Source organism: Rattus norvegicus, chromosome 2 (assembly GCF_036323735.1).
Source record: "Rattus norvegicus strain BN/NHsdMcwi chromosome 2, GRCr8, whole genome shotgun sequence".
Classification (NCBI taxonomy): Eukaryota; Metazoa; Chordata; class Mammalia; order Rodentia; family Muridae; genus Rattus; species Rattus norvegicus.
In genome coordinates this window covers 213,205,580-213,220,729 of record NC_086020.1, presented here as the reverse complement: position 1 = coordinate 213,220,729, position 15,150 = coordinate 213,205,580, and the positions used below count along the sequence as shown (strand labels likewise).

At 46.7% G+C, this 15,150-nt stretch overlaps 1 protein-coding gene across 2 annotated transcripts in view; it reads right to left on the bottom strand.

The window, feature by feature from the left end:
* Bcar3 (BCAR3 adaptor protein, NSP family member) overlaps positions 1–10,823 on the bottom strand; it is a 113,399-nt gene extending 102,576 nt beyond the window's left edge. Inside the window, exons 1-2 of one of the 2 annotated variants that reach the window (NM_001107722.1) lie at positions 10,410–10,823; positions 3,007–3,333 (exon numbers count right to left, since the gene is read on the bottom strand). In NM_001107722.1, the coding sequence (NP_001101192.1) occupies positions 3,007–3,323 (317 nt within the window). In that variant the 5' untranslated portion in view covers positions 3,324–3,333; positions 10,410–10,823. Of the gene's footprint in view, positions 1–3,006; positions 3,334–10,396 lie in introns of both variants that reach the window. The other variant, XM_039102442.2, reaches the window with a different exon arrangement.
* Positions 10,824–15,150: the final 4,327 nt, after the last annotated feature.

Sequence of the window (15,150 nt, the reverse complement as noted above, 5' to 3'; positions counted from 1 at the left end):
TTCTTGTCCTGAGTAGGACAGAACAGAACATAGTGAGGTTTCCTCATGCTACTCAATGGCTTACACTGACAACACATGAGTTATTTCTAGAATGTTCCATTTTTCAAGCTAACAGCTGGAAGTGGGTAACTGAAACTCCAGAGAGCAAAAGTTCAGGTAAAGGATCTACAAGACACAAAGGCATTTGTCGAATCATTGCCTTCTATGGGTAGGTGGGGTACACGGGAACAGGTAGTTTAGGATGTCCTCGAGGACCTACCATTGCCACGTCAACAAGTGTGAGGAGACCAGAAAGTTCTCATAGTCTGCATCTGACCAGGTTGCCATGAACTGAAATGATCTGTGGGTGGTGGAGATGTGCTCCTTTCCACTCCGAGCTGTATCCGCTGCAGGGGTTCTACCACTCACTGTAGCCGTTGTGACACTTCTGGTAAAGCCTCTCTCTGCAGAACCTTGGGTTCTCATTGCTGCTCCTCAGCTCTAACCTCTCCTGTACAAACTCTTCCCTCATATCATGGTTTATTTCAAAAGTGAATTGAGGCAGCTCGTTACCTTACTGGAATATTTTTTTAAAGGAGAAAAATAAAAATTCATGTACCCCAAATCTCAAAAGTTGAGAGTTTTTGGCTTAAAAAAGAAAACATGTTGGAAAATGAATCTGTTGATAATGAGTCTAAATGGGACTTCATAAGCCTTTGGCATACCACCTACAGCCTTCCCGCTCTGCATGACTTGTGCAGGATATTCATTTGATACTTCCTATATTTCTCTTAAATGAGTTTTTGAGTGAAGAAAAAATATGGATTTAGATTAGTGAGGCCATGAACAATAAACAAGCCCGAGATCAACAGGACTTGTTAATTCTTCTGCAGCTAGGACTTCAAACTGAGGCCTCGCACCCACCCTCTGATATGATCTCTTCTGGAGCTTGACCTCTGTTCATGTCAATTCTCCAATAAAAAAAGCTTGGAACTGCCTGCAGGTTAGCGTTTGGACTATGGGTGTTCATGAAGAATTTCCTAGAGACAGAGGGAGACTCCACTGCTACCTCTAGCCCAGCAACCCCGCTCTACAGTCCTCCCCTGTGTACACTGGCATCTGGTCAGGGAGGACCTCACAGCTTTAAGGTGTGGCTCTGTGAACTGTCTGTGTCTGGTACCCGGTAGATAGCTAGCTCAAGAGGAGATTAGTTAAGAAAATGTGCTACCCAACAAGCCAACCATAACAGCCAGTTTATCTGCATCTTGCAGCCTGACACTGATTGGTGCTTGCTTCTGGCAGTCACCGTCCTCACCCTTGCCTACTGGATGCCAGTGATGCCATAGTAACAAAAACCGCCCCCTCCCCCAACTCTCTTTGTTCATTTCAGCAGGAGGCTGCCTGATGGCTCTTTATGCTAGGAAGTACACATCTGGGTTTTCCAGAGGTGGTCCACGGCTTTCCAGTCCCCAGGACAAGCATCTGAGAGCTGACATTAGAAACACCTCGGGGTTCTCTAAACACTGTGCATGGACAGTATCTGGGTTTCACCTGTTTCCCTCTCAGTCTCTTATTGTGCAACTCAAGTTGATGCTTCACTCTTGTCTGCCTAACTCCTGCCCCTAATCAACCCACCCCAGTTGCAGGCCACACCAGCTTTCTCTGGGGTGTGCAGACACACCAAACCTGCTCTCGGCTCCAGCTCTTGATTTTAGAGAATCTATGCTCATTAAGTAGTTGTCTGAGGTCCAAAATGACTACTTCTTTAAAGACCGTTACAGATACAAAACAATAACTCCCCTGCCCCCATGTCCATCTATCTCTTCCTCAGTGTTTAGTAGTCAGTCGTCTTACGTAATTACTTGTATCTGATCTCTCACTGAAATGGAGTTGGGAAAAGGAGTTGCTTCAGATGCAGAAGGACGAAAGCAGATTGCTGTAATGCTTTGGCTGCTAGGGTATTCTCCATGCTGGACCAACCCTATAAGTGTTCAAGAGGACTAGGGAGGATTGTCCCACTGAACCCCTGGGGCCTATAAAAATCAATAATGAACATAGGTGTTCAGTGTACAGATAGAGCCAAAAAAGTGAGCCAGGGTCAGACTAGCTTTCTTTGCTCTAAAGGCAGAAACAGCCCAGTTCTTTGCCTGACACCATCACATGCTGCCGATCTACAGGGAAAGAAGCACAGTTCCCAAACTGGCTCTCACAGGCAGAAGCCAATCACAGCCCCGCCATGATGAACCCTGCAGCATTTGCAGCGGTGAGGCCTACGGACCCAGAGCCCTGGCCTTCAGCAGGGAGAAATCAATCCTCCCCCAGAAACACCATGAAGCTGATTTGGTAATGCGGCCACACAAAAATTTTATTTTGGCATATGGACAGCTAAAGGAAATAACGGATCCTAACTTACATATGCCTTGGCATTGTTACAGAATTAAATGGATGCAGTTCAGAATTCAATACTATGATTGGGTTTTTTTGATGTGTTTTCTTTGAAGGGTCTTATTTCAGCAAGTTATATATTTTAAATCTCAAATATTAGATGGTAAGAAATTATTAAAAAAAACCATATGTATGCTGTGGTTACATACAGTTTAAATCAGAATCCTAACCCTTAAAAGGCCCATGTGAAAATGTTTAGATAAAATAAGTTTATGAGAAAATGAGACTTGCGGCTCATTTCACTAATACTAAAGGAGGGAAGAGAGGGAGAAACAAAGGTAAAAGCTGACTGGATCCGCTGGTAACTGCTAAGGTGCAGTGATGGCTTTACCGAAGCCACGCTAGTCTCTTGGGCTACAGATGCAGTTCACAGGCTAAGCACTTGCCTCACATATGTAAAGCCCAGGGTCCTTCTGTCTATCCTTCCTTCTGGTATCAAGGACACTGGACTTTACATACGCCAGAAGGAAGGACAGACAGAGGGAAGAGAGAAAGGGCAGATGGGACTCACACAGCTTTGCGTACACTTAACATAAAGCCCTTGAGGAAGACGATGTTCACTCAGGAAGTGACAGGCGTTACCTGAAGGCGAAGCTGTCCCCTTTCCAGTCTGGCAGTGGTTTTTCCAGGATGAGGTCCTGGGTCAGAGGTGAGCTCTGTCGTGGGGACTTGGAGTGAGGGAGGGTGCCCATGTGACTGGCACTGTCACAGGACCGTATGGGAGGAGGGCCTTTTTTCTTCCGTGGAAGAGTGCCGTGTATGGACACGTCTGGATAGGCCTCTGTGCGATGCTCAGCGAGAGGGGACTTGCTGCTCAGGAGGTCCATGGACGAGGCCAAAGGGAACTGGTGATTCACGGGCATGTGTCTGGGAAGGCTTGCAAATTTTCCCGCAGCCATGATTCTTAATCTAAGGAGGGAAAGAGAGGGAAAGGTAAAAGTAAGACAGATACCAGAAACTGGAAAAAGTCATGAGACAGCAAAAGGCAGACACTGTCTAAAGACATCACTAGTAGAACCTTGAATAGAGAGTTTGCTCTTCTCTTCTCTTCTCTTCTCTTCTCTTCTCTTCTCTTCTCTTCTCTTCTCTTCTCTTCTCTTCTCTTCTCTCTCTCTCTTCTCTCCTCTCTCTCTCTTTCTCTCTTTTCTCTCTCTGTCTCTCTCTTCTCTCCTCTCTCTCTTCTCTCCTCTCTCTCCTCTCCTCTCTCTCTCTCTTCTCTCTTCTCTCTCTCTTCTCTCCTCTCTCTTCTCTCCTCTCTCTTTCTCTCTCTCTTCTCTCTCCTCTCCTCTCTCTTTCTCTCTCTTCTCTCTCTTCTCCTCCTCCCCCCTCTCTCTCTCTTTCTCTCTCTCTCTCTCTCTCTCTCTCTCTCTCTCTCTCTCTGTCTCTCTCTCTCCTTCTTTCTCTCTTTCCTTCAGGATTCTGTAGAGAAATTCAGCTATGGGCAACAAATCCAAATAGATGAACACAACCCCAGGTTGTTAGAGGCACAGGAGCCATTTTATCATTACAGAAGGGGAGGATGCAATTAAGGGGAAAAGACTGTTATCCGAAGGACTGACAATAAACACCAGGGAAAACACTGTAAGCCGTCTGATGATGGCTACACTGATGCACCTCCCAGCAAATGAGAAAAACGGTCAGGGATGATTGGAATTCTTTAGCTGCTGGAGTTTCTGCAGTGCCAGACCAAAATCGTGCTACCCACAATGATAGGGCAGCTTCTCTGGCAAAGGCTTGAGGCTTATAAATAAATCTCTGTATTCCAATTAACCGAGGCAGGGTCAGGGGTCAGGGTGGGCCTCTCTTCCACGCATCAGCAAGCTCAGTTGCAGCAAGAAGCCATCGGGTGTTAACACCCTGTAGACTATTTTCAAGAGTAGACTGGAGCCTGCAAGCCAGTGCCCACAGGTAGATGTAAAAGCAGAGAAGAAGAAAAAGGTTAGGGGGGAAAGAATAAGAAAGTGGGGGCGGGACACAGCCATAGAGGAAAATGGCGGTCGAGGTAGCAGCAGCAGCTCCTACAACTGTTCCCAGGGATGCAGGGATGGCTGGCAGTCGTTTGCCTGGAACAGTGCTTAATCTCCAAACTAAACTACAGTTTCACGCATTATATAAGACCCATCAAGGCCAACACACACATCAAACAGGAGCCCTAGTTAAAACAAAAAAAAGTAACAGTTCCCTGGATACCCGAAGTCCCAGAAGATGTCCTACAGTGCCTATGAGATCCAACTAGGGTCTGCACATCACCATGGGACAGCTGAAGTCCACAGCCAGTTCTCAAGCTCACAGAGCCCATTCCTCACCGGCCTTTTCATTGCAATGGTCAGGGGGAAAGACCTTGAAGGGTAGCAGCCCTGCAGAATTGGCTCTACACAGGCACTATGGGCTTGGCATAGCCACCACTCTGTGAGCTCACAGAGGCAGCAATGGAATAAAGAGTTTGCAAAAGAAACATACTTTGTATGCGAAGCCACACAAATCTACTGCTACATGGGTCAGAGAGACTACGTGTAGGAGTGCTGGGAACTGGGCAGAATATACCCACGAATATAGTCCTAACCCTGCCCTCTGCTCTTTGCCAGACTTGATAACCCAGAAGCTTGTCTGCTGCACGTGAGACCACATAGAAAGCTTGGCTCACAAGGGATGTAGAAAAACAGGGTGGTGAGTCCTGGGAGGGGCCCTCCCGTCCTGGCCAGTTCCTGGCACTCTGTCAGCACTTACTCAATGTTAATCATTGTTATTTAAAAAGGAAAAAAAATCAAAATTTCCTAGCCCTCTACCTGACCACCGGTGATGCAAACGAACTAGCAGTCCCCAACCCGACTCCCACCCACCACAGCTGTGAACTGCCTCTGTTTGAGCTTTCGTCGCCCTCCTTCCTCATTCACAGGCCTGCACCATCTCAAAGAGGTAGGGAGAGAGACGCAGCATACACCGTTAGTACCATACAAAACGTCTTCATGTGTAAAGGCCATGCTGTTGATCAAGCTTATTCCAGGAGCCAAGAGGAGCAAAAGTGACTTCAGCCTCAGTGACTTTGACGTCTCTGCACATCCAAGTTTGAGTTAAGTTTGAGATTAAACTAATAAGACTCTAAGTTGCCCCTCTCGAATACCCTTAGTCTCAATTTATTCTGATAAGAAAGCCTGTTACAGTCTTCGTTTCCTGTTTTTAATTTGATAAACATTTAAGTACCACTGTGTATAATGCAGAGAGCTCCAACCTAGAACTCAGAAACAGTAACCTCCATCCATGTTGGAAGGAATAACAGTTAATTTTGATAGACGTACTCCCAGAGATTGGAGAGAAGACAAGAGACAGATAAATATTGAATGTATCAGGAAAAGCACTCTACGAGGACACTGTAACACCAGAGCCATAAAAATATGGAAACATCCCCACACACCGAGCACATTTCAGGCCACGGCTTGTGGCTTGAGTGGAGAAGTCGAGAAATGTTTCCTGAAAGACCTATAGTTTAGGACGAGGAGTCTTAAAGGCTCCGCAAAGTGTCTGGACGTGTCCGGTGAGTGCCAGAGAAGACCTGTATGAGAGAGATCTGGTCTGTAACTTGTTAAGTGGCTCTGGTAATTCTGGAAAGGGAAGCCAGGGGCATCACTTGGACAGATGGCAGTAAACTATGAAGAACAATGAAGAACTTCGTCCTCAGGACGTGGCCAAGAGGAAGGACAGGACAGAGTGTAGAGTCATTAGAGGCTCAAGGTCCCAAGTTGGAAGGAAGGAAGGCAGGGCCATGGGAAGACAGCATGATGCTATTCTCAACAAGAGGCCTCAGAAGGGATCCAGGCAGGAAGAAGATAAGCTCACCAACTGGAACTGTGTGTGAGGCACCAGGGGACAGTTCAGTGTAGACAGAGGTTAGAGTCCGTTATGTGAGACAGGGCTCCAGAGGGAGCCATCCACACGAGGGCATAAGCCAGAACACTCAGTAGTACCGCCTATGTTAGCGGATACGAAAGTATCTCCCACGCTACCAGGAACTATCAACAAAACATGAACTTTGCCCCTGCCTCTCACCATGGCTGCCTCAAGCCTGCTGGGACCAAAGTAGAGAATACGTTCTGAAAACACACACACACACACACACACACACACACACACACACACACACACACACCCTCAGCCTGGTTGTGTGTAAGAATCTTCTTTTTCTTTTTTTTTTTTTTTTTTTTTTTTCCGGAGCTGGGGACCGAACCCAGGGCCTTGCGCTTCCTAGGTAAGCGCTCTACCACTGAGCTAAGTCCCCAGCCCCGTGTGTAAGAATCTTATAGGGACTGTTTACAGTGTTGCTCAACCACAGACCAGATTCTAAAATCAGAATCTCTGTGGGTAGGACACTCATCAGCCTTTTTAAAGCTCTATGGCACTACCCAGTCTGGAACCAGGATTAAGAAGACAGCATTGGGGATTCTCTTAGGTAGAGAGCATCTTTCACATAAATTGTCTACCTGGGTAACAGAATCAAATAGTCCAGGCCCTCAGATATGGCTGACACTGTACTAGGTCTTCAAAACAAAAACAAAACCAAGCCATATGAGGTGACCTAGACCTTACCAGGTAAATGTTTTATAGAGGAAGCTTACAGTAAGAGTAAATGTTAGGGGGCTGGAGGGATGGCTCAGTAATTAAGAGTACTAGTCGCTCTTCCAGAAGACTTGGATTCAGCACCTCCATGGTAGATCATGACTGTCTGTAACTCCAGTTCCAGGGAATCCGACACCTTCATTCAGGCATATATGCAAGCAACACACATAAAATTTTAAAAAATAATTCTTTAAAAAAAAAAAAAACAGAAGAGTAAATGTTGGCAGTCCAATTTTATTTTCCCAGTTCAGAGGAATAATGTTCATTCACTTGACGTACTTTCAGTGAGGGCTCACAGCGCACTAAAACTGGAGCTATAACAAGGCTCCCCTCTCAAGAAACCTGAGGGATAGGGAGTCCAACAGAACCACATAAACACAACAATAAACCAGGCAGTCATAAGTACCCTCAAAGGATCCAAAACAGAACCAGTGAAATAATAAAAGATGCTGGCTGGAGAAAAAGATAACTTTGTGATACGCTGGTCTGGGAGGGTCTTTCTGAAGGACTTCCGATGACATGAGATCCAAAGGCGCAAGGGATAAGGGACAGGGCAAGAAGAGATCTGAAGGCAGTTCTGGTCAGGGGAAGGATTTCAGTCCCACCTGGGAGTAAGTGGCTCAAGCAACTGTACAGAGCTTCTAAACTCTGGCTCCCGGGTATTCATTCCTCGCACGCAGATGTTTCTGTGACAATGCCACTTGTCATTAAACATTTCTTATGTACCATTTGGTCTTTTAAAAAAATGGTCTGACTCAGAACCAGGGTCCTGGAGCCAGTATTTACCACCTCCAACCTCTGCCCTGCCTCTGGCATAGTAGCTATAAGGTCTGGGACAAGCCACACCACATTCTGACAGTCAGCATGTCATTTGTTAAAGGTGTTAAAGTCTTCCTGGATTGTTGTGGAAATTAAATGTGATCGTGCTCACGGAAGTCTCTGACACACAGCAAGCGAGAGGATCTCCTCCAGCCATGAGGGAGCCAGGTCTGCAGAGCTAATTTACTGTGTCCCCACAGAAGTGGGGGTTCACAAGTGAAACCTTGACAGCTGAGGAGGGAGATGTTTCAACCTACAACAGATGTAAACACAGCAAGCCCAGAGGACATAGGCACAAAAAGGGCACAGACTCCAAGTGAACCATACGCGTGCTTTCAAACAGACACCAGTGAAGACTTTGACCCTCTGCCTCTACTGTCAGATCCTCAAATACATACAAAGGTCAGATGATCCACTGATAGGAGAGTTGGAGAGTCTGGAACTCTGAGGGTAGGAGTGAGCCTCACTCACGACAAACTCCAGCAGCCTTGCAGCCTGCCTTCCTAGTTAGCCGCTGAGCTTTGAAAAGTTTAGGACCTCTGTCCAACTCACTTCTCTACAAAGATGACTGAAACAATAAATGCTACAAAACCTGATGGCCTTGCAAGCTGAGGCAGAAACAGACTGACCACCCCACTTGCTTCATTTTTTCTGTTTTCTGAAATGGGATATTTTCTAATTACACTCACACAGGGCAATCCAATGGAAGGGCCTTAAGAACTTGTATATTTCAAACTGGAAATGCCACTACCTTAGCTGCCCTTACTTTGGCCCTGACAGAGAATTTGCAATTCAAATCTGTATGTAGTTCTGTCATCTTCTTTGCAAAGTCAGACAGTGAGGGCGGATGGAACGACTCCACAGATAAAATTGGCTTCTCCACTTAGAACTTGGGCTCGGCTTTAGGCATCGAGGGTGTCCTTTTGTTTTTGAAGTAACCTTATGAAGTCTAGCCAACCGATTGAAGTATGAATAATTCTTCCATGGATTGTATTTCAAGCAATACAGTGAAGGATTTACAGGGCAAGGTTCTTAAGATCAGTACCCATCTGACAAAGCAGTTCTTTCTTATCAATAGGAACTGAAATCTTGGTTACTCATCTTGGAAATGTCAGGCTTTTTCACAGCACTTGTGAGTGAGTTGGTGTTTGGCATGGTAAACTGTTTTCGTTATACTGGGTAGGCTTCCTGGCACACCCGCAGATGGGCATCCAGCTTAGCCAGTGGACTTCCGGATAACTGAGAGGCCCCTTCCCACTCAGCCCTCTGGAGCCCCCCTCAGGATCTCGCCTCCATAGGAGGAGGGGAGCAGGGACAGAATTAGGTAATCGGCTTCCAGACTGACCTTCCCTGAGCCAGTATACTTGCCATAGAGAGGTCTGTGGAACCTTGGGGGATAACAGTCAAGGTTGAAAAGACTCTCTGAACTCAGGGCTCTAGTTTCCATCCCTAACTGCTGTAGGAAAATTAAACACACACACACAACACACACACACACACACACACCCCACATATACACACACACACACACCACACCACACACACACACACACACACACACACCACATATACACACACACACCACACACCACACACACACACACACACCACATATACACACACACACCACACACCACACACACACACACACACACACACCACACCACACACACACACACCACATATATACACACACACACCCCACACCACACACACACACACACACACACACACACACACACACACACACACACCCCACACTGGGGCTACTCCCCTCTTCACCTTGCTTCAAACAACTGTTAAACCTTAGTCCTGGGACGCGCTGCACCACAGCACCCGCTGCCTTTGCCAGGCGCCCTCTAAAGAGTGTCTACACAAGTTCTTAAGCGGCCGGCCGTAGACTAAGAGAGTAAAGGAAGATGGGCTGCGACCCGTCCCTCCTTCCTTTTGCCTTCCCCTCCCCGACTCGGGGGGAAGCACACAACCAACTATTCATTCTTTCTCAACAAAGGGAAGGCGAGGGGAGGGAGATGTTGTCAACAGTTACTGGGCAGGCTCCTTCACTTTCTTTGCAAACTTCCCAAGAGATTAGTGGAGAAAGCCTCGGGCTTCCAGCAGAGGCGTCTGGGCCATCTCATCTCCCCAGCTTAGACCAGACTCGGGCAAAACCGGACTGGACTAGAAGAGGGTTCGGAGCACCCGGAAAGATACCGCCCCGGACCCCGAGAGTAGGTAGGGATGCTCGAGGCACATCACCAAGCTTCACACCGGGGAGTCCCGGGATCCGATGATCCCCCCCCCAGGTCACAAATCTCATCCCCCCCCAACACACACACACACACACACACACACACACACACACACACACACACACACACACACACTTTGACCAACCCCACTCCCACGTCTAGTCTGCCTGGGTTCAGGAGGTACAAACACACTCAGGCTGCTCTCTTCCCCCGTGCCTAACTTTTCTTTACAGAACTTCTCACTCCTATCTCGCTACTACCGAGGGAGCCCAGGAGCCTGAGCCGGAACGCACCGGGCACACTCACCTCCCTGCGCCGCGCTCGGGGTCCGGATTTGCGGTTCAGCGCCGGGCTGCCTGCACCGCACTGCTCCGGGAGCTCGGGCGGCTCATGGTCTGCGGGCGTCCGCCGAGAGGCCGGGACGGTCGGTCAGTGCGCGCGGCTGTCCCACTCCGGCTGCTGCTTGGCCCGGCTGCCGCAGGCTCAGCTCTGAGCCGGCGGCGCGCTCTCTGGCCCTCAACTGGTGATTTGCGGCTTCGCGGCCCCACCCCGCTCAGCCGATTCGCCGGGCTGAGCCGAACCCCTGAGACATTTACATTCGGTGACCTCGTCTGGATCTCCGGGATTTGAGAGTTTTGACTCCCCCTTATCTCCCCCAAGAAGCTAGACTTCAAGTGTAGCTCAACCTCTTCCTCACTGAGCCTCACTCAACCGGACAGCAGCGCCTTAATCCATTCCTCCCCCTTCCCGGGGTTATTTAATTACGCAGCAGACCCGCCGCTCTGCAGACACCTGGCTGGCTTTCAATTTAAAAGGCTTTGATGGGACAAAGACCTAGGTAACCACAGCGCGAACCAGCCAGGGAGCAGGCAAATCAATGACTCTCACACGTGCGCATGGAGAGCCAAGTGGGTGGACGTGCACGCTGAACTAATGGCTCCGTGAGCCTACACATGCTAGCAGTTATCAAAACCTAGTTATCAAGTCACCTCTGCCCTGTCTGGTGACTTGCTTTATGCCAAAGAGTGCTGTGGTACACCAGGGGGTGGGGGAGGGGAACAGTAAATGATACACTAGATCGTGGAGCCACCATGCCTACCCCACACCACACACCAAATCAAATCCTGGTGGACTTCAGATCTAAATATAAAAGGTAAAACAGTTTAACGCTAAAGAAATTATCAAACAGAAACAAACAACAAACAAATAAAACCACAAGAAAACTTGCTTAAAAACATTAAGTACTAACGCCAAAGGAAACCCGCTCACTCACATAACTGGCATTAAGGCTCCCATACCATGAACGAAAACGCAAAGCAGACAGAACATAAGCAATCCTTGCACCCAATAAAGGAAGTAAGCATATAGGGACTATATAGGGAGCGCCTTTAGATCAGATGGTCAAGACAGAAGGGTCCCCTGGGAACAGGCCAGGTATTTTTATTTACACGGTGTCCTGGTTTGCTTCTCTGGTGCTGTGATGACCAAGAGCAATTTTGGGAAGTGTTTATTTGGCTTACAAGTTAAGGTCCATCATTGGATGAACCAGAAACAACAGAGCCAGTGAAGGAACAGGGCTCACTGGTTTGCTCTCTAAGGTTCCCTCAGCTTCTTTATGTAATCCAGGCCCACCTGCCCGGGGGTGGCACCACCCACAGTGGGTTGAGCCCTCCCACATCAATCATTAATCAAGAAAATACCTTTCCCACATGCCCACAGGCCTATCTGATGAAGATGATAGGTTCCCTCTTCCCAGGTGACTCTAGGTCAGTGGTTCTCTACCTGTGGGTTACGACCCCCTTGGGTGGGTCTAAGAACTCTTTCAGAGAGGTCAAATATCAGATATCCTGTATCTATATTCATAATTATCAATGAACCAATATGTTTGCATTATGGGTACTCTGGGAAGAGCAGAGAAAGATGGGAAGAAAATGTCCTGAATCTGGACTGAGACAGGAGCATCCTAAACCGTGGAGCCCAGAGAACATTAAAGGGATTAAATACATCTATAAGCTCCCTCATGGTCAAGCTTTAAAAGCAGAGCCTTGACCTGTACTTGTAAACGTGTTACCTTCACAATAACCCGCTTAACCCCTCCCCAGTGTCACCGTGGAAAGAGCCACTGGTTTAGTTTTGCTTTGAAGTTGCCTTTAAAAGGTGACCTGGTTCCAGAGCATTAAGTTTGTTCCAGTAGATTTTGAGTCCAAGTCGGCAGAAGACGTTGTTATCGCACAATATTCAGAAGCTCTGGCCATGTCTGTGGGTAAAACTTTGTAAACTGCCACGTGTGACAACAGAGTCGAGACATTAAACTCCCCCAAGACCACAAGCTGTAGCAGTCACCTGCACTGTCAGCTGACCAGGACCACAGGAACCCGCTCAGCTCTGCTGGGCTCGGAGCTCCACCGAGCAGAGACCTTCTGTTTTGTTTACTGTTTTCTGACAAACAGTAGATTCAAATGATAACTGTCTGGCTAAGTGTCAAGTGACTGGCCTCAAAGATGTAAATACTATTTCATAAGACCTTACATAGGCCTCTTACCTTTACTAAGTTTTCTTTTCCCTTCAAGCTATAAGAACATTTTATTGATCAGATTCATCTTATTGTGAGTATGTGTGGATTACCACATGGTAATAGGAATTAATAAAAGTGCAATTTAATGGAATGAAAAAGTAATATAATATTTGGTTGGGTGCTATTCACCTAATCCCCAAAATAAAACTGTTCCTCCCTCTCTCTCTCTCTCTCTCTCTCTCTCTCTCTCTCTCTCTCTCTCTCTCTCATACACACACACACACACACACACACACACACACACACAAAGATGTTCTTCACTTCCCACGTGAGGAAGCACTCTGAGAAAACACACAAACACCAAATCCATAGACAAGTCCCTTATAGAAAATGGTGTGGTATTTTCATATATCCGTGTGCTGCAAATCCTCTCTAGCTTCTATATCTAATATAATGCGAATGTTATGCATACACTTAAGTTGTATTGCTACGAGAATAAGGACACAGTCTCATCTATTTTATTAGCATGTATTAATTATATAAAATAACGAGCTTCATTATGACATTTTCATATATGAATATAATAATCACATTCACCTCCCCCTTTACCCCTTTACTTTCCACTGGTCCCTCCTACTTCCCAACTACAGATGCTTTGTCCTAAAGTCAGGGTCTCCTGTAGTCCAGGCCCGCTTGGAATTTGCTATGCGTGTCCTGCCTCCAGTCAGCGCTGGGATCGAAGGTGTGTATCACCATGCCTGGTTTATGCAGGGTTGGGAATTGAGTGCCGGGCTTCGAGCAAGAACTCTTCCAAGTCAGCAAATCCTTAACTAACCCAGAGGCATTTTTTCCTTAAAATTTAAATGTATTTATTTTTATGTATATGAAGCCTTTGCCTGCATGTATGTGTTTTATGTCTGATGCTCTGTTATATAAGAAGAAGGCCCTGGATTTTCTGGACATTTATCTGTTTTCAAGTCTTACCTGGTACAAAGAATACTGCAAAGAATAAAATCCACAAGTTTATTCCATGCAACAAATTTCCACAATTGAAAATTACTGATGTAAAGAGTATATACTTTTTTGATTGTGATAAATAATGACAATTTGTTGTCCGTAGGAATTATGTCAATTTATAAATGACAGAAAAAAAGGCCAGCCTGATTTCACCCAGCCTGGTCAGAAGATGTTATTTAACTCAGGGATTTTCATCAACTTATTAAGTAAAATATGAATTTAGGTCACTTCTAATTTGCATTTCTCTTATAAGAAATGAGGCTGCTTGCATTTTCATGTTTTCTAATCTTGTTTTTCTGTTTGAGTTTATATGTCCTTTTTTTAAAAAAAAAGAGTTATTTTACTTTATGTGTATTGAGTGTTTGTCTGTGCACATGTGCTGGCCTGGTGCCCACGGAGGTCAGAAGTGGGTGGTTAGATCCCCTGGAACTGGAGTTAAAAGCCATGATGAGCGTGCTGGGAATTGAACCCAGGTCCTCTGCAGGAGCAACAAGTGCTTTTAGCAGCCAAACCAACAATTCTCTAGATCCTTAGATTTCCATTAAAAATTCCGTCTGTGAGGTCTTTCCCTACCCATTTTCTAGGGTCTCTTTCAAATAGGGAAGTTCGGCTCTCATGGTATGAGCTGTAAATGATGTTTTCTATGAGAACCTTTTACGGACGGGATGCAAACAGAGCACGATTCTCTTAGAAGCCCACACTGGCAGCACCTCGCCTCTGGGGCCTTGGTGTAGATGCTGATCAGGAAGCAATAGTCTTACTGTCACATGACAAGGGCTTTCACTTGGCTGGTGGCAGTGGAAAGAAGAGTGAAGGGCCAAAGTTATTACCAAGAGATAAACGGACAAGCATCCAGAATCCGTAATGGTCACAGCTACAATAGGTCTAGGGGTGACGACACCCAAATTCTGTTCTGAGTGCTTCAGAAGCATTGAACCCAGATCCGGTCCTAACCCGGATCCATTTGGGATTGCAGAAAGGTTACTTTAAGCAGTGAAATGAGAGGTACATGGTGGAATGAGGCTAATGCCTCATCTGCCCAACCCCAGCTCCTGGCAGGGGAAGGGAATGTGATCAAAGTCTTCAGTCCACGTGAGTAACTCTGAGCTTGATGACAGATGCAGACGCCTGGGAACAGCTGCCTCTGGCCATGGAGACATGTGCTTAGTTTTAGGAATGCTGGGTGTTTTTCAAAGTTCGTTCCGTGAGCTACAAAGTTTGTTTCGCCCTACATTTCTGTGGGTCCAAGGGGGCGTCATTGCCCCCTTGTTGCTGAGGTGAAAGCAGATTAAGTAGCAGGTCTCAGCTCAGATATCCTGCTCTTCAGAAAGCCTGCTTTTGCTCTTCCCGTGGGTCCGCGTCCCCACTTATACGCACAGAGCTCCCTGCTCCTTTTGTATTTGCTGCTATTGCTAATCACACGTTTGTTTTTGTTATTGGCGCTTAATATTTATTGCTCTGTAGAATGTGTGCCTTGTCTGGATTGGGCTTTGTTTTGTTCTTAGTAAGGGGCCT